This window comes from Bidens hawaiensis, unplaced genomic scaffold, assembly GCF_021521415.1.
Source record: "Bidens hawaiensis isolate Kalapana, Puna unplaced genomic scaffold, B.hawaiensis_p1.1 tig00033363_1, whole genome shotgun sequence".
Taxonomy (NCBI): domain Eukaryota; kingdom Viridiplantae; phylum Streptophyta; class Magnoliopsida; order Asterales; family Asteraceae; genus Bidens; species Bidens hawaiensis.
The window spans coordinates 116,595-138,232 of record NW_027495720.1 but is presented as its reverse complement, the minus strand read 5'-3'; the positions used below and the strand labels follow the sequence as shown (position 1 = coordinate 138,232).

Below are 21,638 nucleotides of genomic sequence, written 5' to 3'. Positions count from 1 at the left end.
GCCGATTATTCATCTGGGTATTCACAATTCAAGATCTTTGCTTGTCGGGATTGCTAGATTTAGTTCTCCGTAAGGAGTCCGTCTATGTTTGATTGTCAGCTTAGTCTATTAATTCAATTGAGTCCGCTTTGCTATCTTTGAATTCCGCGCTGTAAGGTAGGTTTTCGTCATAAAAGTTACTTAGACATAAGCGATTAAATAACCCTAAGGAAGTTTAATATAAAACTGGTGAGTCTTAAAACTTGTTAGAAATCCATAGGCGTCTTCTTTAAGTTCAAGGGTCCTGGTCGGGTTTTCTGTCAATGGTCTATTTTATGATCCCAGTTCCATAACTTGCGTTTTCCATTTATTTAATAACCGTAACTTTGGAGATTCTGGCCTGGATAGTTATCTTTATCATCTGAGTTAATCTAAGTGTTTAATTGTTTATTAGTTAAAACTAATTAGGGTTTAAGGTTTTTAATAATTAATTAAGTTTAAGGTAATGATTATGTTTTATTATTTTTATAATAATTAGGTTTAGGTGTTATTATTATTTTTTTTTATTATTAGTTAATTAAAGTAATCATTAGTTAATTATTGTTAAGTTTTAATTATTAGTATTAAATTCCCCCTCAAATATTATTAATAAATAGTCGTGTCTTGTAGTTGAGTCTTGTTTGCTAATTTCGTAATTTAAAGGGTCTCGTGGGTTCGATATCCGGACTTACTTAGCTGTACTATAGTCGATCGGTTCACTTGTCTGTTAGTAGTTTAAGTTAAGTTTAAGGGTCTAGAGTATTACTTAGTGTCTAGATTAGTATAATTTTAGTTATTTATTATTTGACTACTTTTAGTACATCAGTACCTATGGTCCAACCAATTGGGAAAGAATCAATATATTCTATTGTTGGGAACGATTCATCCTTCGGGAATGCAACATACAACTCTGCAAGTGTGCATGCCCCATATCCTCTTCTTTACTATGGCAAGCCTTTGTAAAGAACTCTGATGAAAAGAAGAAAAAAAAGGCATTAAGAGACCCTCATGGCCTAAATCTAGACACTCTTAAGATATTTTTTCAAACAGGCTCCCATTTCAAGTCTGCTTCTATAATTTCATAATTTTGTGCATTATTTTTTGCATGGTATCTTGTATCTCTTAAATTTTAAGTCCCTTAAATTTGTATTATATATAGTATAGATAAGTCATGTGATGTATATAAAATCATAACTATAGGCATATATAACTTCGTATTTACGTATATGAATAAACAAGTTATATAATTAATAAATAATAAAAAAAACGAACTCAAGATTACAACTAGCCAACCGAGTTTTTAGCTTTGTTAAGCTAAAAAAGGTTTGAACTCATTAGGCGCCAATTAATTATTATTAATCCCCGATTAACTATTATTATTATTAACCCGATTAATCCCATTTAATCAGCTCTCACCTCAGCGCCTGACTAGCTATCGTTAAAAATAACCCCAACGCCCGATAATTTTTTTGTACTAAATGATATATTACATATATAAAATCACAATTGTAAACATATAAGAAAAGTAACTATATATGTATAGAAAAAAATATAGTTATATTAGTAAGAAAACAACAAATAAGTGTGGTTTGAGTCCTTTAAACTTTTTATATAAAGCTTGGAACTAGTCGAGATTGAGCTTTAATTAAATTTTATCATTTCCGATATGGTGTAGTGGCAAGAAGTTTGGGTTTTTCAATGGAGACCCAAGTTCAAACCCGCTAACAACACTTTGGAGGGAGCATGGGTGACTCAATGAAGGAAGACTGTAATCTTTGTGATCTTCAGTTCAATCCTGAGGGCGTCCGGGTTATACCACTAGTGGACCTTCGGGTGGGTGGGTTTTACCCGGAACTGGAGATAAGTTGGAGGCACTTAAGGTCTCCGTGCGGCTGGGTTGGGCCAGCTGACGGTAGCCTTTTGTCATTGGGTCACCACGTACGAAGTACGTAGGAAATTATGTTGGGTGTTAAAAAAAGTCGAGATTGAGCTAGGTTTGTTAGCAACTGTAATCATCGACGCATCCTCGAAGATCTTGAGGGACACACGGGTCAATGCATACTATTCATTAATTGACCATCTTTCCAACACTTTTCCTACCGGCTCCGAACCGGATTTTTTTTCTTATGTTTTTATTTTGTGTTGCTCGATCCCGTTTCATAGACTGGAACGGGTGCCGCTTGTGTTCCTTGTGTTTTGGCAACTACATCAGATGGTGGATGGCTTTGTAGAAAGTTTATGAATAAGTTGACATTATAGAGGTTTTGTTGCGGGTTTGAATTGGGTTTTGTTGCCAATTTTGGTAGAGAATGGGGTATTAGGGTAGTTTCGTTAAAGATTTCGAAGAGTGGGTTGCTTGGGTCCCATGGGTCATATTGATTTTGTAAAAGAATTTAGGGAGAGGTAGAAAGATGAAACGATGAAGACGTAAAATATTCTGAATATTTTACGTCTTCATCGTTTCATCTTTCTACCTCAGATTTTGTAAAAGAATTTAGACAAGCTGCAGGAAAGAAAACCACAGTTTACTCTTTTTTAAATTACTTTTAGCAACTTGAAAGTGATGATGGATAGTAAACTCAATAAACATCACATAGAACTAGAGATGTGCAAATAGTACCAGGTATCAAAACCGAACTAGGTACCGTCGGTATCCATTGAGGGACAACTATCTAAGGTTCCATAATCGGTACGGTTCAATACCAGTATTTATCAAATTTTTGTCTGCATACCGGTACCGAACCAAGCATTTTTCGATAGAGGTACCGAGCTTATCCATACATGGAACCATGCATTAAAACCATAACAATTGGGGTCAACTACTAAAGTTTGGAATGTGGATTTGAAATCATATATGTATGTTCATATCCTTACAAAATAAATAACAAAATAAAACACAACAAAACACATCACAACTATATTCCCCGACCCAAAATAGGGGCAACTTAAACTCCCAACTCATCGACAATACTATACAAAATCCATCTAAACATCCTCTTACTTAAAACCCCATCTTCTCTGTACACTAGTTCATCATTCATCATAAAATCAAAAAACAAACACCCCAACCCCATGTCCCCGCAAAGCCCGTGTACCATGACTTCACTCTCCACCACATTAAATGTCCCGTCCTTCTAAGGCCAGCCCGTTTCGTGTTAGGAGGACGAACACAAAACCCGTTAGGGCACAGACAATAACATTCTCATAGTCACCCGACTCACCCCCGTCTAATAGAATTTCTCAATGTTTCATCCGGTAATGTCCATGATATCAAATGGCCATCCGAGTCACCGCTCAAAAGTTGTTTCAAGTCACTTGTGAGATTCAAGGCGGTGACCGGATGTTTATGACCCCGGAGCACCTTTCGTAGGACCAGTGTGTACTCGGGCACCTGGCCACCTAAACCTAACCCAAACGTCTGGCTTTGGGTTTGGGTTGGGGTGGTTTGGACACTTTTGGTTTGGACACTTTCACTAGAGTTATGAACCATTTGCCAAACCTTAACCGCACCACTTTGATGACCGGACACATACCAATTGTTTTCCAAATAATCAGAAAACGTACACGTGGTCACTGACACAATGAAATCAGACGGTAGTTGGGACGTGTTGACAACCGATAAGCAGTCACCGTTTATACTCCAAACCGCGAGCATAATACCTGCAGCCGTCACAATCTCACCGGTTAACTCATTCATATAAATAGCCGAGACCGGGGATGAGAACACGGGAAGCTGTCTAATGAACCCCAACGAGCTAAGGTCCCATAAGACCACGGTGCAGTCATCTGAACCGCTTATTATAACCATGTACGGTTGGCATATATGAAGACACGTGACTTTAGCGGTGTGAGCCGAGAGAGATTTTTCCAAATGTAGGGTTCGTGGTGCACGGGACCCACTTGAGCTACCGACCCGCCACACACTGACCAGGCCATCATCTGCACCAGTGACCAGGACCTGCCCATCATGGCTAGCACTGGCACACTGGATCTGGTTCCCACCGTGAAGGTTTTCGTGAGTCGAAACGAGCTTATCTTGGTCATAACTCATGTATCTCAAACTACGGTCCGGGAAACCCCATGCAACGTACGTCGAGTACGTTGGCGGTTTCAAAAGATTGTTGGGGCCGACTATGAGAATTTTGTCATTTAAGGTAAGGATTTGTGCGATCGAAGTCGCGCTTTTGCGAACCTCATGTGGGACGAGGTAATTGGAGTATTTAAGTGGGTTTACAGGCGATTTCTTATTACTCTTTCGCTTTGGGTGGGCCCGTTGAAACAGTTGTTTAGGTGTTTGACCAAAGTGATTAATTTGGGCTAAAATTGAAGCTTTCATTGCGGGATCTGTAACTGCATCGATGTCTACACTTCCCTCGTATGTGTAATGGTAGAAAACATTTACAGCTTCCTCAGCCGCCTGTTGAAACAAAAGTTAGTTAAACCAAGTACTGCTATTTATTAAAGAAAAAAATTAGCACGCACCTTGCCACGCTGTTTATAACCGAAAATGAGGTCGATCCAATGATGCAAATTCTCAGAAACATAATCGGATTCAAGAGCTTCTCTATGTTTTCTGATAAACTCTCGTGCACTACCTTTGGCCCAAGGAGGCAACCCGACATCTCCAACCTGAAAAAAAAATAAACGAATGGTTCACAAACGTAAACAAAGGAACATAAATGAACATAGATGAACGACCATATCCAAACGAACACCAACTAAAAGTAGTGAGCATCAATATGATACATATTGAGCCTAAAAATTTATAAAACTGTACTAACTTGTAAAGAAGATATTTTACTTTCATAAAACAAAACTAAATTGTAATGCGTCTAAATATATTAATAAAATATATAAACAAACGTAAACAAGCTAACATAAGGGAGCATAAATAAACAAACGCAAACAAATGTTCACAAACATATATGAACGAAAGAGGCGTGTTCATGTCCGTTTGTTTAACAAAAAGAAGAGATCGAGAGTAATATACGAGCGGACCTTTTCGCCTGATTGTTTTTCTCCAAGATCAAGGTCAAATCTGTTTTCCAAAAATTCTGGCATATAAAAGAATTCTGGGATCAATTCTTTGACATCTGATGTGTTGCCTCTTCCAGCAGCACTTGACCATGTGTCACGTACACTATTGAAAAGACGGTCAGCATGGTCAAACTGACCACCCTGCAGCTTTTGGTTCTCTGTACTAAATGGTGGCAACCTTAAAAGATAGAAAAGAACAATCCCAGCGCTAGAATAGTGAGAACCGTAATGAAATTTGGGTATCTCGGGATCGTCCCAGCTTTCATACCTGCCATAAAGCAGAAAAGATTTAGTTAAAACAACAAACCCGATTTCCAAAGTTTCCAACTTTTCTGTAAGAATAAGAAAAGGGATAAATCATATTTGTTTCAGTATCAAACTATGTTTCTGAATAGTGATTTTGGAGGTTTCATAATTGGCCTGTAAACGAACTAAACGTTCAGTGAACCATTCTGACAGGAAGTTCATTTAAGTTTGTCGATTAAATAACGAAAAGGCATAAATACATGCTAGGGGTGTTCAAGAAATCCGAAATCCGAAAAAAACCGAAATCCGAACCGAAACCGAAACCCAAATAAACCAATCCGAATTCTTATTCGGATATTCGGATCGGATCAATCCGAATATCCGAATAAGTAATTCGGATTCAGGTCGGATTCGGATATGGAATTTTAAAAAATTCGGGTTGTTCGGATTATTTGGATATCCGATTAATCCGAATAAAAAACATGTTTTTATTGGTATTTTCCGGTTTGGTATATATTTTAGACTATTATTTGAAGTTTAAACTTTAAATTTACGTTAAGAGTTATTCATATTTTCCGGTTTGTATGTTTATTGTGGTTCTAAAATATTAAATGTTAGGAACAAAAAAATAGAAGAAAAAAATTAGCTTTATTTCGGATTATTCGAATAATTTTGGATTATTCGGATATATTCGGATCGGATAGGAATATTCCTAATTCGGATCGGATCGAATTTCGGATAGGGTCTAAAACTTTTCAAATCCGAATAACCCGAACCGAATAACCCGTTATCCGATCCGATGAACACCCCTAATACATGCCTCATTTGTTCATTAATGTTCGTGAATGTTTGTTTGCGTTTGCTCAATTACGTTTGTTTATATATAATAATACATCCACTAATTTTTTAGGCCCATTATAATGTAGTCTAGTTTATGAAATTAAGATGTCACCCAATACAGTTTAGTTACGTTTTATTAATCTTTTGGGCTGGATAGATTGATGTTCAGTTTACTTTTTAAATTTCAATTGGTTTTCGCTCGGTTATGTTCGTTCTTTTTCTTAACAAACACAAGCATGTTCTTTTTCTTAACAGTTGAAAACAAACAAGAAAACCTCGTTTGTTTAGTTGTTCGTGTTCGAACGTTGTTCGGTTAAAGTTAAACGAATGAACACGAACATGTCACATTCGTGTCCGTTCAGTACGTTTACAAGCCTATTTTATACAATTTTTACCTATTATTTGACCTGTTAGAGATAAACATAACCCGGCTCATTTGTAAATAAACGGTTCTAGATAAATCAAAACCGACCTTTTCTTGAACTCATCTTCTCCCTCCTCGGTTTGACATCCCATTGGTTTGTCAAGCTTCCGGAAAGATCTTTCATCCGTTAAGTCAAGATTTTCACTTTCATAATCCGCCAAAACCCAAGGGAAAACTGGATATTGTGTAAGATCACTGTACCCACGACCCGCAAGTGTGTTGAGATGCATCAGATATTGGAAATTACTAATTTCACCATTTTGCCATCTCTTGGAGAAGGATTTGGCCATAATCTTAAAAGCGCTTTCTTGTTTCACTGAACCAGAAATTGTTGTATCCAACCTGTTTAAGAGAAGTTAATACATTAGTGAACATGTAAACACAGAGTTTTAAGAGTGAACCTCAATTAATTATCGTGTAACATGTAAACACAGTTTTAAGAGTGAAATGATGCTGCTTTAACTTCTTAATGAGTCAACTCAGAAAGAAAAAGAAATTGTAACTTTATTTCACAAAACCTCATCATTTTATTCAAAAAAAATAGATTTTTAATGACAAGTTAGTAATTGTATAAAAATCAAGATTTTAAACAGAAAAGTGATTCAGGTCAACCCAACCCGATAAGGCCGATATCAAAGTCTAAAACATTTTGACCCGTTACCCAACCCGCATGTTTTCCACCTCTAGACAAAGATATAAACTAACTATACGCGAGATAACAACATACATGCTATTTCTAGGAAGATTCATGGCCAACAAATTCTTAAAAACTTCCTCACGCTCCTTTTTATGAAAAACCAGAAGATCATTGCATCCATCCATGCTAAATATCTCAACCGCAACAGGACGTAACTGATAATCCCGTTTCAAAATTTCATGAACACTATTAAGCTTCCACATTCGCCATAAATGAGGTATGTTACCACTGTTAGCCACTTTTTCCTTTCCCCATGCACCACCATTGTAGGCCCAAGCCCGCCCTCCACTATGAGATTTTACTGGCATACCCCATGCTGACGTCATCTTTGATTGTGAGTCTGTACTCATAGAGAAATCTTTTGTTACACCTAGAGCTTGATCAATAACCGAAAGCCCATCTTCACGTTCTTTCTCACAAATGCAACCTGATTCATCAATGTAGAAATTCTCTATCACATATAAACAAATCTCACCGATCAGGAATATTCCATCATGCTTATCGAGACCCACGACCCGTTCACAATTGTATTTGAACTTTATTTTTTCAAAAGGTATCAGATAAGGGCGGATTAAATATTCCCCGTTGTTACTTGATTCCTTATCTTGTTTATCCTCATTGACCCTAATTTCATCAAATCTTGTTGAAGTTGACTTCTTTGGAGAACTTAAAACCGACTTTTCTTGAATACTTTCTGAGAACGGTGCGGTTGCTGAGCTAGACTTCATACTGAATTCAGCAGCTGAATGAAGACTTTCATCATTGATGCTACCGTCCAAGTCCCTATCGGTATTTTTATTGTTATTATTATTCCAAACTTTCACACCATCTGCATCTTTAGATATCGATTCATCATACATTTCATCATCAAACGATTCCTGTTTCACGTCATTCAACAACAGATTAACAAAATCGGGACCAGAATCAGAATTGGCATCGGAACGGGTATCTTCGTTTTCTGTTTTCTCCTTTTCGGCTTCAAATTTCCCACTTAAAATGTGTTGAACCGGGTCGACTTTCAATTTGCAACGCTCTAACTTCTTACGCATTCTAAACGGGCCTTCAATCGGGCAAAGTTGCCATTCGGGCTCGTCGGGTGAACCCGATTTGGGCAGTGAGAATATACCTTGCTCGTGCATAAGTTGTTGAAGATGTGTTTGCCATTCACTCTCGGCGTGAAGAACCCACCCATATTTATCTTGACGAACAACTCGTAGTTCGGTTGACATTGCGTCACGAACCAATTCTAATGCAATTCTCCTTTCATTAACCTGCTCCCAATGTCTTTGATCCAATCTCATTGAATCCCGTGATTTTCTACCGATCTCTCGTTTACGACGACCGTCCATACCTTTAATTCGAACTCCAGGAAACTTAACGGACCCCGCAACAAACTGGACCCACATGATGGCAGCACATTGTTCCAAAGTTCGATTAACAATTTGTTCAGATATGCTAAACCAATCAAAAAATGTGGTCAATCGTCCAGTGAGAAGAAGGTCAAATCCACCGTGTAAAACATCCAAAACCGGACCTTGGTTCGGTTTAGAAACAAGCAGGTCCTCAAGTGCAGCCCGCCGGTGCACCAGAAGTTGTTTGAGGATGTCCACAGCTAAGTTCCGCGCATTCGGTCTCGGATCATGTAAAAGCGAGATCATGTTTATACAAAGACAGCAAGTCAGCTCGGTATCAGGATTACTCGGGCAAAATATTATTCTACTATGCGCCACCAATAACTGTAAAACCGTGCATATGTCAATCACCCCATCTTCTTGTGACCCGTTGGTGAATAATCTCCTTTTTGGCTCGATTTGTAACCCTAATCGTGAAAGAAACTCATCTTCACCAACTGCTATCAAAAAGGAAGGAAGGAAACAGTACATTGTAACACGATTCATGTTTTTGAAAACCGAGTGCGCGTAAGAATCGAGTTGTTTTGTTCCTCTTCCTATTGACAAAATCCCTTTGCCAGCTGGCAGTGCTTGTTCGATTCTACCGTCTTTATTCGCCAGCTGTAACATAGACAACAAAAACTCGAGTGTTTTCAGTACAGCAGCCGGTTGGGGAAACGCACCCATATAAACACGATCCACTATCAAATAACACAGTGCGTCTAAATTCACAGACCATCGGGTTTTGTCTAGTTTTTTCTCGTCTTCTTCATCATCACGCAACAGCCGTCTTTCTAGAAAGTTCATAAGTCGGGTAAGACACAAACCTTGGAAAACCAGAACAGATTCAGAGTCCACATACAAAGGGACGGTTTCCAAAATGGTTTCAATAATGGGTGTTGACTTCATATGCTCGGTTACAAAGTCAGCAAGAACTTCCACCATGAAGTCAAGAATCGCGTTTGCAGCTACAAAACAGGGACCACCGCCATAACCGGAATCATCCACATCAAGAAGCAGTTTTGGGTTAACTGTAGAAACTAAATTAGTTGGCACTTGGGATGAAGGGTTCAGGTCGGGAGTTGACTCGAATTCAGTTAAAGACACAGAAGATTCCATGGAAGGAGATGCAGCTGATCCAAGCCAATATGGAAAACCGAGAACCTGTGATGGAGACTGTACCGACGGAAACCGAGAATTCACATTCGAATTTGCTCTCTCAGATAAAATCGGCGAATCGTATATACTTAACGATGGAGAATCCGGTGATTGTGAACTCGTTTGGTGAACATTAACTGGAGCGATTTTGAGATCATGGAAATTAAACGGTTTGCTGTCGGATAGCTGGTCAACTTCTTCACTTGACTTTTTAGTCTCGGATTTGTTTGTGTCGATGTTGTCGGTCGCAATAGAGATGTCTTCAGAGCTTGCACTTCCTTGTACAGGAGGGAAGCTTGTGAGGCTTATGGAGGTTTTAACAGACTCTTCTTGCTCGTGTGGCAAGCTAGAAAATGTGTTCTGAGAACTACTAGTATCATCACCATCATTAATGTTTTTGTCTTCTGTCTTTATTGTCAGATCTTTCGCCATCATCACTGCATGTGAAGACCTATAAACATAGGATGAACAAGCTAAAATATTAGCAAATTAAAGAACAGCATAATCTATCGAGGATGAACCTATAACCTTATAGCTTATTAATAACAGATTATATGGTTTACCTCTTAACAGATTAAAATATTATTATAGATGAAAAAAGATTTGGGTTAATATTAATCTCAAGTGGGTAGAATTAAAATAGCATTAAAAGGAGATGTGTCAAATCGGTTGAAAGTTGCCTAAGGTGTGTTCTTAACACATAGAACCCCTAATCATTTTATTTGAAGATTCAAAATATATTATCGCGGTAATAAAACTGGTTCGGCAATCATATTTAACCCATTAATTATCGATTATAACTTTTTAAGAAGTAGATAGTTATTCAACCCACCTCTATTTCAAATGATTATGGCCTCTTTTTAACCAAGAAGATTAGATTAACATTTAAAAGATACAAATTTTGAAATCATATTTCACAAAAACTGACCAGATAAAAGTTGGTCAGTCAACCCAACCTGACCTGTTTTGGCCTCACTATAAAATAACTTGTTTTGACCAGAACCCATATTAACCGATTACCCAACCGGTCCAACCCGTGCATTGTGCCACTTATAACCATACCAAGTTAAAATAAAAATAAAAACAGAGAGGGAGAAAGAGAAATTGAAACCTGACACACGAGAAATAAAGATCCACACAACTCTCCATAAACTCAGCTCGTCTGCAAACAGCAAGAAAAGGCGGACACATTTTGGCTAGGTCAACCATGAACCTAAGAACCGATGCTGTAGCCGCCGGAGCCGAGGCCTCACCACCCATAAGACGAGCAGCATACGTTTTGTGCATCAAAGCCTCACCCTGAAGATCCACACTCATTTCTGTATTCCCATCCACAAGCTCCGCCACAAGCCCGCCGCCTACTTTAGAGAACCTATCAAATGTCGATTTCGCCATTGCAATTACCGAGTCCAAAAGTTCTAAAAACTTAAATTCCATATTATCTCCATCATTCGGCATTAGAGCATGAAAATCCAACATTCTGACTTCGGGTAATCTTGGATACACGGGCTTCCCGAATATTAAACAAAACAAAACATAGTATATATCGGGAGAATCATAGAAACTCGGGAGCACCCTCATTAACCCTAGATACCCGCCACTTGTTTTAAATTTTAGAGCAAATGTTGGAGATGATGTAAGACAAACACCAAGAAGAGTAATGATCCATCTCATACTTGTGGGATGAACACCTTCATCAAGAAAATAAGTAATTAATTTTGATGAAACAATCTTATGCCACTGTTCAAGAAGATCTTCTGATGTAATCGTGACTAAAAGATCGATTAGCATCTCAAGCAGCATGTTTCTAACAATAATATGTTTCCCCATTGGCTCTCTCGTTATTTGACCACGTGAAGTCAGATCCGGAGGGTCAAAAGTCATAATCACAAACCGAACAACGTGTTCAAGTTCTGAAATGACAAAGCCGTCCTCCAAGATAACACCTAAAAGCACAACTAACTTTTCTAAAACAGGTACTTCAACATCACCTCTTTGAAGTGTTACAAGCAGATGTTGTACGAGGTTAATTCTTCTCAAAATTGTGAGATTATGATTCCGGTACCAATGCATTGAAACAAGATTTTCTAGAAACCCAAGAAGAGTGATTTGTATTGGAATTTCAGCTGTTACCCAAACGGTCCAGTCTAATAACACATGCTCAACCATATCAGCATTTGAAAGAACTATGCAATTTGATGTTTCGGTAGGTATGTCATTATCAAGCTCTGAGATATGGCTAAAACTGTCTTTTTGCATAGAGAAATCATCCATGTCATCACGTGAACCATCCGAAGAAACTTCGTCACGCGATTTGGTTAAGTTAAGCTCGTCAAAGGTGGTTTCATTAACAGTCACTGAAGGTGTGATACTGTTATTAACTTCTTCTAATCTTTTGGGTTCAGGAAACGAAGCCTCGCAAGCAGCAATTTGGAAAAATATCTCCAGTGAACGCATGTCAAACATCGACATTCTTGAATGAAGAAAGAGAGCTAATAAGTGATAGCCTCTAAATGCTTGCATGTCTCTAATGTTTTGTGGATTTTGATTAAGTGCACATGCAAGCAGTGTTAATGCCATGTGTAGCATTTCATGAGTTTCTGCTACTTCAATTAGGGCTAAAACAACAGCTATTCCACCAATCGAACGCACGGTTTCCCCAATTGTACAATGCTTACATACATGCACATCACCATGAAGACGTCCAAAGCGCGGTATACCTGGAAAAGAAGTATCATTTAAAAACTTTAGAACGTCTACTGGTATTATTATTGTTATTGTTATTATTATTATTATATAATTCATAACAGACCTCCAATAGGGGAAGCAGCAGCTGACAATGGATCAACCAAATTAAGCATTGACAAAGTTCCAGAAGCCGGAAAAGCTTCTGTAGAGGTTCCATCAAATGCAAATATAAGTTTCCTTCCCGACAATTGTAGTGAAAGATTCCCTAATCTTTCAAAATCCCAAACCATTCCACTACGATCAGTCCTAGGGTTTCCTTGCTTATAACCACTCTCACCCCTTTGACTATTAGAAGTCAAAGCCAAATCCGTTTCAAAAGAATCTAAAATGGCCATACTACTCCCACGACAAGCTTGGTTTGGAACAAACTGCAAAAGATTCATGTCTTGGAAAAGACCTCTATACCCTCTGCCAAGAATATACATAAAAAATATAGAACCTGGAGTCAACACTTCTTCAAACAGATAACATGACCGTAGGGTCCACGACATGTCACTGGCCCGTGCATAAGTTACCGGTGTCCCAATGGTTACTTGAAGAGACTTGCCAGCTGGCGAGGGAGAATATCCTAACCGTCCCGTGTGTCTAAGCTTCCCGTTAAGATAAACATATGCGACGCTCGCTTGGAATAATCCTGCTAAAGCATTCGGTTTGCTATGAACCACTGCAAGATGATGCCATTGGTCTTCATTCAAGTCTAACCCTGAAAAAGTCAAAGATGATGAATTGCTGGTTGCGAGTGTCAAAGTTCCATCATCTTGAAGACGAAGTTCTGCATAGAATGTATCACCGCCATCTGTCGAACCGACCGAGAAAATCCGCAAAACTTGCGGGCGCCTGGTTGTTGTATTTCTTCTAGAAAACACGGATTTGGAAGATTCTGTGTCTTTCACGGTGGATTTCAAGAAATTTCGATATTGAAACCAGCAAACGAATGAATAACCTGCAGCAGGAGGCCATGATCTCTCTCCTAATGACACGTGTATCGACGCATGACCGATTTTTCTCATATCCATTTCTACAAAGGGTGCTAAAGAAACCTTTTCTAAAGCCGTGTCTTGCATGATAACTATTTTTTCTAACATGTTAACAAGAATATGACCAGTGTTCCTCTGTCTCACTTGCAGAAGACATCTTATAATCATTCTAAGTTCAGCCGGGGATAACCTGATATCACAAACATAGTATTATTACATGGAAAGATGGAACAGTTGAGATATAATTTCACGACATGAAAAGGTTTTAACCTGTAAGCCCCAAGTACTTCAACAATCTTTAACGCATGGGAAAGTAGAGAAGATGAGCCCGAAAGAAAGGGATATATTGTCTCCAAAAGAAGTTCTACACAACCTGAACAAATTAACAAATGTCAGATTCGACCCATTAACTTATTATGAGTCAACGCAACAGGACAAACAAGTAAAGAAAGTTAGTTACCAGCAGATGTTAGGTTTTCTTGATTAAACGGGCCCGCACAAGCAAGCTCTTCAATAAATTTCAACAACTCGAGCTGCAGTTTTGGAGTAAAAAGTAACAATGAACGGATCAAAACCCTAAGTGCACCAGCATTATATATTCTCTCCTTATCAGGAACAAAGGGGCCCGATTGAGTAATTATTGGAAAGCTAGAAGACGAGTTTCCAACATCATTAGCATCAGGGGTCGAAAAGGGCGGAATTACTATCTCTAGTGCAAGTTCAAGGAGCAACTGCATTAACTGCCTTTCACACTCCACACAAATCAAACCAGACTCTGATAAAAGATCATAAAATGTGTGTGAAGATAAAATTGTGTTAAGTTTTTCCCTATTGACAGCATTATTGCACACTCCGGCTGTTGTTACACGCAGTAAGTATGTGAAAACTTTCATGCAAATGGGTAGAAAAGACGGCTCAATCTGTGATCTATCGTTCTGGAAACTATGTAGTGTTGTTAACAGAAGAGAAAACCCTGTCGCTTCACCAAATACTCTTTGAGCAGAAGTATTAGATCCAAGAGCACGCCATATTGCTCCAAAAACATCACATTTGGCATCGTTTTGTAGGTCGTATTGAGAACCTAAAGCACTTGTAACCATTCCACTCTTTGAAATATCAACCAGTATGCTCAGTTCCTCAGAATGAACCTTGAAGGAATATAAAATTGTGGGTCAATTTGGGTACTTGAATTAAATATAAAAACAAAATTACAGAATGCATACACAAGCATGTTTTAAATAATATAAAGCATGTGAAGCGAAGACGTTTGAATTCCATATGAGCTATACTTCATTCATGTTTGTGAACGTTCATTTGTTTTTGTTTACAGTCATTTATGTTCGCTAGCTTACGTTTGTTTAAGCTTGTCCAATAATGTTTTCATTTAAATTGTTCAGCCCGTTACAATTTAATCTAGTTTTATTAAGTTTTCAGGTACAACAAATCGATAGTCACGTCTACTTTGGATTGGTGTTTGCTCAGTTATGTTGATTTATATGATTATATCCATTCATCTTTGTTCAGTTACATATGTTTGTTTATGTTCGTTTACGTTTATGAACCGTTTGTTTATACTATTACGAACGAACATAAACAAAAATGAACACGTTCATTTTCTTAACAAACAAACACAAACAAGAAAATCCCCTTCGTTTAACTGTTAGTGTTCGCTCATTTGTCCAAAAAGTTAACTGTAATGATAAGAACTTTGTGATTAAAAGTAATAGGCTCAACCGGATAAAAAGGTAAAACAACTTTCACCAAATTTCTTCCATGCAACCAACAATGTTTTTTTTAAGGTTAAGGGTATTAATCAAAAAAACGAATAAAAGTTGTAAGGGTTTGTTTCCACAAACTTTTGAATTGCGAGGTACCATTACGAGCTCAATATATACGAGTGTTATTCCGTGAAATAACTCGAATTTCAAATCATTCACTTGCTTTAACTACTCATGCTATGGATGTGGGAGCATCAACTCCGTTCCTGTGGGCTTTTGAGGAGCGGGAAAAATTGTTGGAATTCTATGAAAGAGTCTGGGGAGCCAGGATGCATGCCAGTTAAACAAAAAAATGAATATTGCATGGAGCCAATTTTGGTTATCTTTTACGTCCTTAACATTAATAGTGTGGGCATTGAAGCACAGTAAGTTTAGTTATAAACACGATTTCATGAAAGATTAAAATATTATCTTGATCGTAGAAGCTTAAAAGTCAAAACATAAAACTTGGCAAACCTGTGCAGAATCTTCGATTATTAAACACGATAGCACGCGAAGAACACCAGGACGATGAAGATCAGACACCAAAAAAGGAAGAGCAGTATTTACACCATTAGCAGAACGAAACGTCACTTGATTCTGGTCTGCTTTCTTCAGCAAATAAAACAAGCAATCCCAAGCAACTGATACCGTGCCTTCGGTTTCAAAAAGGGAAAACTTTCCCGAACTCGAATCCAATAACTTTGGAGATGAAATAATAGTATCTTTATTGTCAAGATGTTTCTTAAAGCTGCTGGAGTTTGGCTGCTTGTCTAACTCATCACCAAAATTACTATCATCCTGTTCTTGACCCGATAGAAACTTGTGCTGCTTAAGATCATCTAATAAAACTTCCAGCACACCAACTTCCCGTAACACCTTTTTGTATTGTTGATCGAATGATAACAACTTTATAAAGAACGATAAAATCGTGTGCTTCAATTCAGATGTTATTTGTTGTTGTAATAAGCAGCAAAGTGCAAGTAATTCTTGTTCGGGTATGCAGTTAACAACTGTCACTGCATATTCAAGAATCTTGAGAATGATCTCTTGCAAAGAGGATGGGAAACCACCCATATTCAATATCAATAAGGGCACGGTTCTTAACTGCTGACACATCATGTAATTCTCTAAATGGCTCGAGAAAATCTTGAACATTCTATTTAACACCTCTGCTTGCAGATCCCGGCTGTCGGCTTTCAAAAAAATGTCTTGTAAAACTTGGATAGCGTCAATATCTTTGACTTTATAACTATCTTTTTCCCAGCTGTCATCCAGGAAGCGGTCAGAAGATGAAGTTCGGGTTTTGCGATTACCCTTTGACCCGATCAGCCTGAAATCAGTTGGACCTGTTTGAGATAAGCTGACTAGAACATCAAGCAATCTGGATAACGTGGGTGACAGATCTTGTAATGAGGCGCCATCCATTGCTGACTCGGTAGTTTCAAAGTTGTGATGTTTTGAAAGTACTAACGCAAATTGAACAAGATACTGGTACCCATGAGCATTACGAATGTCCTCTCTCAGCCTGATGTCACCAGCCTCTACAGATCATATTGTTTTCAATAGGAATTATGAGAAAACTTTACACATTAAAAACAAATAATTTTGATTCCTAAACTAGTTGTGGTAATCCAAGAACCATAAAACCAAGAAATAATATGAAATGCAGTAATCTGAAAGCAAACATTTAAGATCGGCAGGTTGGGTAAGCAGTTAAAATTGATAATTTTTTGGTACGGATCAAAACAAGTAGAGTCAGGTATGGGTGTACATGAGTCGCTTTTGGGCTTAATCTGAACACTCGGTTTTTTGAAGTATTTGAAAACCGCTCATTTGTTTCGATTTTTGGTTATCACAATGGGTTTGGTTTCGGTTTAGGTTTTGGCTTTACCATTTGAGTCTGAAATTTTTGGGCCTTAAAGATGAAACTGTGGCTAAAATATTTGGAAACAACATTTTTTAAATTTGTATTAATTACTTAACACTCAAAAATAAAATTGTAATCTATAAGTTCAATAAAAAAAAGTCGATTTTTCCGGTTCTTACAAGATCAATTCCATTATAAAAGCTGGTTCCGCTTTTATGGCTTGGTTTGGTTTTTAGGTTTTCAGTACATGCAAAAACAAAACTGAACCAGAAATTCGACTTCTTAAAAAGCATAAAACCAAACCGTTGGTTTTGGGTTGGGTTTGGTTATGTCGGTAATTTCGGTATGGGTCTGTTAAGTCGGTTTCATGCACACCCCTAGAGTCAAGTTGGGTTTAGCCAAAACACTTCTGTCCAAATTTATTTATATTTAACTAGTGTGCCATGTAAGACTACATAGTTATACTTTTCCAGTAATAAAATGATTTAATTAGCATGTCATGCTTGACCCATTCAATGGATTTAACCCCTTTCCTTTAAGCAATATTTGTTATAGTTTATAGAACATAACCCAAATCTGCCCATTCATTTAAGTAGGTTGACAATTTCCACCTCCACAAATTAATAAAAAAAAAAAAAAAAGCTTATCATTGCTTAAGTTGAAATGCAGTTTGTTTTAGCAGAAGCCAATAAGTTGAAAATTACAAGAAAAAAGGTATATTCAGCACTGATAGTTCTTAAATAATAATCAGTGTTTTAAACCAGAAGAGAATAAGGGAAGCAGCTGACCAGGTCTATATGACAATTCTATGCATTCAAGCAACAAGTCCACAATGCTCATCGTATATGCAGGGTCTCCAGTTTCTAGTTTAAAGTCCTTCACAGCAGTTAGCAGCACTTTAATCTGCATGTAATAATGATTGTATCACATTAGTCATCTTGGTGTAACAGAAAAGAAGTGTATACTCTCAAAAGGTTCTTTAAAAGGAAATGTTGAAAAACAAATATACTTCAGCAGGATAAAATGTGACAATTACCAGCTGATGTTTCCTTATGTACTTGGCCGTGCTTCCATTGTCATTAGCAATCAAAAGACCAAGTATCTACACAATAAGATGGCAAACAAAAATAAAACTAAAAACTAACTTATAAATGGTGAAACAATCACAAAACAACCATGTTTCCTCTTAAATGTCTCAAGATATAATTCAATGATCACCTGCATTGCATGTCTATGAAGCTGAATACTGTGCAAGGGTATTAGACCTTCTTTATATCTTGAGAATAAAATTAAAGATCCATTGGCAACCATTTCAAACAGCAACTGAAGTGATTTGTCTTCAATTAAACTCTGAGCAGCTGCAGGATGATTTGCCAATGCCTTCATAATATGCACAACACTGCCCTCTACCTTCAAACATATAAACATTTGTAAGACATACTTATTCAATTATATGATAAAATAAAGTGAAATATAAATGAATGGATAACAGTATTAAGACATAAAAACATAAAATACCTCAAGCCGTCGATCCGGACCTGTGCTGTCCATAACCTCCGGCTCGTCTTCAGTGGAAGCAATTTTTTGATTTGTAAATATTCCATCAGAGCCCAAAAGTGCATTCAGAATATGAACTAGACAACATAAGATCCCAGAATCAAGGAGAGATTGTTTATCGATAGGCTGCAAACAACATTGTATAAAATCATATTAATAAGATTTTACATTTGACAAGTTAAATATTATTTGGCCTAGAAATAGGGGGGAAACGTACCCCGGATACAAGATATTCAACTGCCTGCAAGAGATTTGACCCAGGCTGAATTCCATCCTGCAAAAATGCAGATAAAATAATCTTATAGATTGATAAGATTGATAACTTTCAAAAAAATAAAGAGAGATTTGAAGGCAAACCTCTGTTATCTCAGAAAAATAACCTATTAAACTTTGGATCTCCAATGATCGTAATTTGTTGCTTAATCTTAACTTATCTATATCGGTAACAAATGCTCTACCCACGGCAAAAGAAAATACGTGCGTCTCTACTAACCTGTAAATCAACAATACTTGTAAGATCAGAATAATAACTATGTTTATACTATATCCAAACAAATAGTCGATGATGTAGTATAATTGAAAGTTTTAATCGAAGCAATAGGAATTGCATTTCAAAAAGTTTAATTCATTAGAAATCGACAAAACAAAAATGCTTTTCAAGAACTAAGGTAACTTTCAAATCTCTAGATTTTTCATTCATAACTTCATTGAGATATCGTATTGACGTTACTAAGCTATATAAACACTAAAAGGTGAAGTAACATGAGCTGAAATGCTGAATAATAAAGTTAAAAAAAGTCTACTTTGGGATAACAACAAATGTGTGTGCAAACAAAAAACAGTAACAGTTATAAATACTATGGATGAAGTAAGGTAAAGAGGTTTCATACATGGTAATCAATTGTGCTACATTAGAATTTTGCTTTACAAATCTACAAAAGATGTCGACGGTCATATTCAAGGCCTTTTCTTTCTCCTGCATTGTAAAATACCATTATCAAACATGTCTACATTTGTCAACAATTTTTTAACAAATAACAAACTATAAGGTAAATTGTGTGCACAAACCTCCTCTGAAGATGACGATCGGAACTCTTCCCAATGCCTCTTGAAGTCCAATTCCAATTCATATCTGTCTCTGAGAAGTGAAGTGACAAAAGTGAATCATGGCCTTTTTAACGTATACATTAAACATCAAATGAAAAAACTGACTAATTATAAATATGAGAGATAGATGGTTTAAGTTTGTGACTTAGTAAAGGTAACAGTAATTGTGAGATTTAGAAAGCTGTTTGATAGAGAAGTTCATCATTTCTGTGTGTGTATGTTTGTTACTCCAGGATAGTTAAGGGCTTCAATTTAGCATAGTTTCTTCAAATAAATAGTTAAATACTATATCGCCAAAAAGAAATGCTTATGATTAGGGTAGCTCAACCAAATAATTTTCCATTTAAATGTCGACACAAAGATTCTTTTTCGTTTCTTATTTAAATACTTAATCTCATTCTCGGAAATATTGTGCTCTAACTAAAACGCGTTTAGAACTTCTAACACTAAAATTAACTCATTTCACGAACAAATTATAACTCCTCAATTACACAAAGTCGATGACAATTATTTACGATCTTACATACGAAATCTAACATTTAGATCTCAAGAGCCAAACATATCGAGAGAAGAAGAAAAAACATTAAAAAGCCGCTTCACAGTTTCATCTTATTACAAGAAAATACCACATTTATCATAAGTGACCACTCACAAAAAGCATAGTAACTACACTTGAGTTGCGTAAACTTTCCAAAAACCGCACAACTAAATTTTCATTTCTTATAAAGAATTCATGGGATAAACAATGGATCTTAAAATCAAAATATTACAGTAACAGAGTATGATCAGCTGTTCAATATATTCATAAATCATAATTTCATATCAACTGAGTTAAATCAGATACTTATAAACGAATTCCTTCTCAGATCTCAACAACTTAAACCCTAAATCCATTAAAACACTCCAAACTGAATCGGTAAACTTAATTAAGATGAGGAAGCATGAATAAACCCTAACCTTGGAGTAGAAGAGGAGAAGTAATTATGCGATGACGATCCCGCACTGTTGATATCATTATTATTATTATTATTATTATTTATGGGTGATGGAGCGGCGGATGACGAAGGAGATGCAGTGAATCCAACCTTCTCCTTGAAGTCCTTAAGCAATGATACCCATTTCATTGTATTATTATTATTATTATTAACCTCTCATCCAACCACCGCCGTAAAATCAGATCCGTCAACTGAATTTCAATAGGAAGTCAGCTGCTGATCAGACGGAGTCAACGAGTTAGGGTTTCGATTTGAACAAAGAAGAAGAAGAAGAATGCTGGTGGTGGTGACGTGTGCAGTGAGATTTGAGTATTGTATTGTGAGCCCTAGGTCTTGATTGTGATTGTTGTTGCTAGACGGCAACTCGTGATTTGGTCTGTGAGTTAATTGTTTGTTTGTTTTCTCTCTCTGAAAAAAACTTTGACAAAGGAAGGAAGGAAGGAACTGCCTGGTAAAACTAAACCCTTTTGCTTTTTTTTGTTGTTCATCTTCTTGGTTCTTGCTTGATATTTTCAAAAGGGAGTGATATGTTTTAGTCCTTGTAGTATGTCATATTCACAATTTTCCACCCTTTCTTTACATTTCTTTTCATATAAACTTTAACTGGTATTTAACTCATACCTATGAAGTGGTATTCTCCCTAGGTCTGATCGGTTAGGATCTCGTCGGGTCTTACATGGTTTATGTAAGGAGCAAATGGGTCATACTAGCGAGGTGTTGAAATTAACTAGGTTAGATCCGGTTTGGGTCTCGTGGATCTTACATGGTTCATGCTAACCCCTGTTAAAAGATTAATAATGTCTAACAAATGTTTTA

General features: G+C 37.0%; 1 protein-coding gene across 1 annotated transcript; it reads right to left on the bottom strand.

Moving 5' to 3' along the window:
* Positions 1-2,838: 2,838 nt before the first annotated feature.
* On the bottom strand, positions 2,839-21,298 carry LOC143584791 (protein SPIRRIG-like). The gene is made up of 19 exons (XM_077066756.1): positions 20,785-21,298; positions 19,789-19,858; positions 19,611-19,696; positions 19,078-19,213; positions 18,938-18,994; positions 18,682-18,846; positions 18,382-18,573; positions 18,200-18,265; positions 17,952-18,066; positions 15,771-16,837; positions 13,997-14,684; positions 13,807-13,909; positions 12,624-13,726; positions 10,923-12,531; positions 7,293-10,262; positions 6,614-6,907; positions 5,017-5,323; positions 4,501-4,647; positions 2,839-4,435 (listed from the first exon to the last, which is right to left on the bottom strand). The coding sequence occupies exons 1-19, from the start codon at positions 20,949-20,951 to the stop codon at positions 3,236-3,238; spliced, it is 10,542 nt and encodes a 3,513-aa protein (XP_076922871.1). The 5' UTR covers positions 20,952-21,298; the 3' UTR covers positions 2,839-3,235.
* Between the last annotated feature and the right edge of the window lie 340 nt (positions 21,299-21,638).

Bases quoted from the DNA above. Each gene is read 5' to 3' on its own strand.
- LOC143584791 (XM_077066756.1), bottom strand. From the start codon at position 20,951: ATGAAATGGGTATCATTGCTTAAGGACTTCAAGGAGAAGGTTGGATTC. The intron at 14,685-15,770 runs GTTTGCCAAGTT...TATTCCTTCAAG, and splicing joins TAATCGAAGATTCTGCACAG to GTTCATTCTGAGGAACTGAG. The intron at 4,648-5,016 runs GTCCGCTCGTAT...TTTTTTTTTCAG, and splicing joins AAAAACAATCAGGCGAAAAG to GTTGGAGATGTCGGGTTGCC.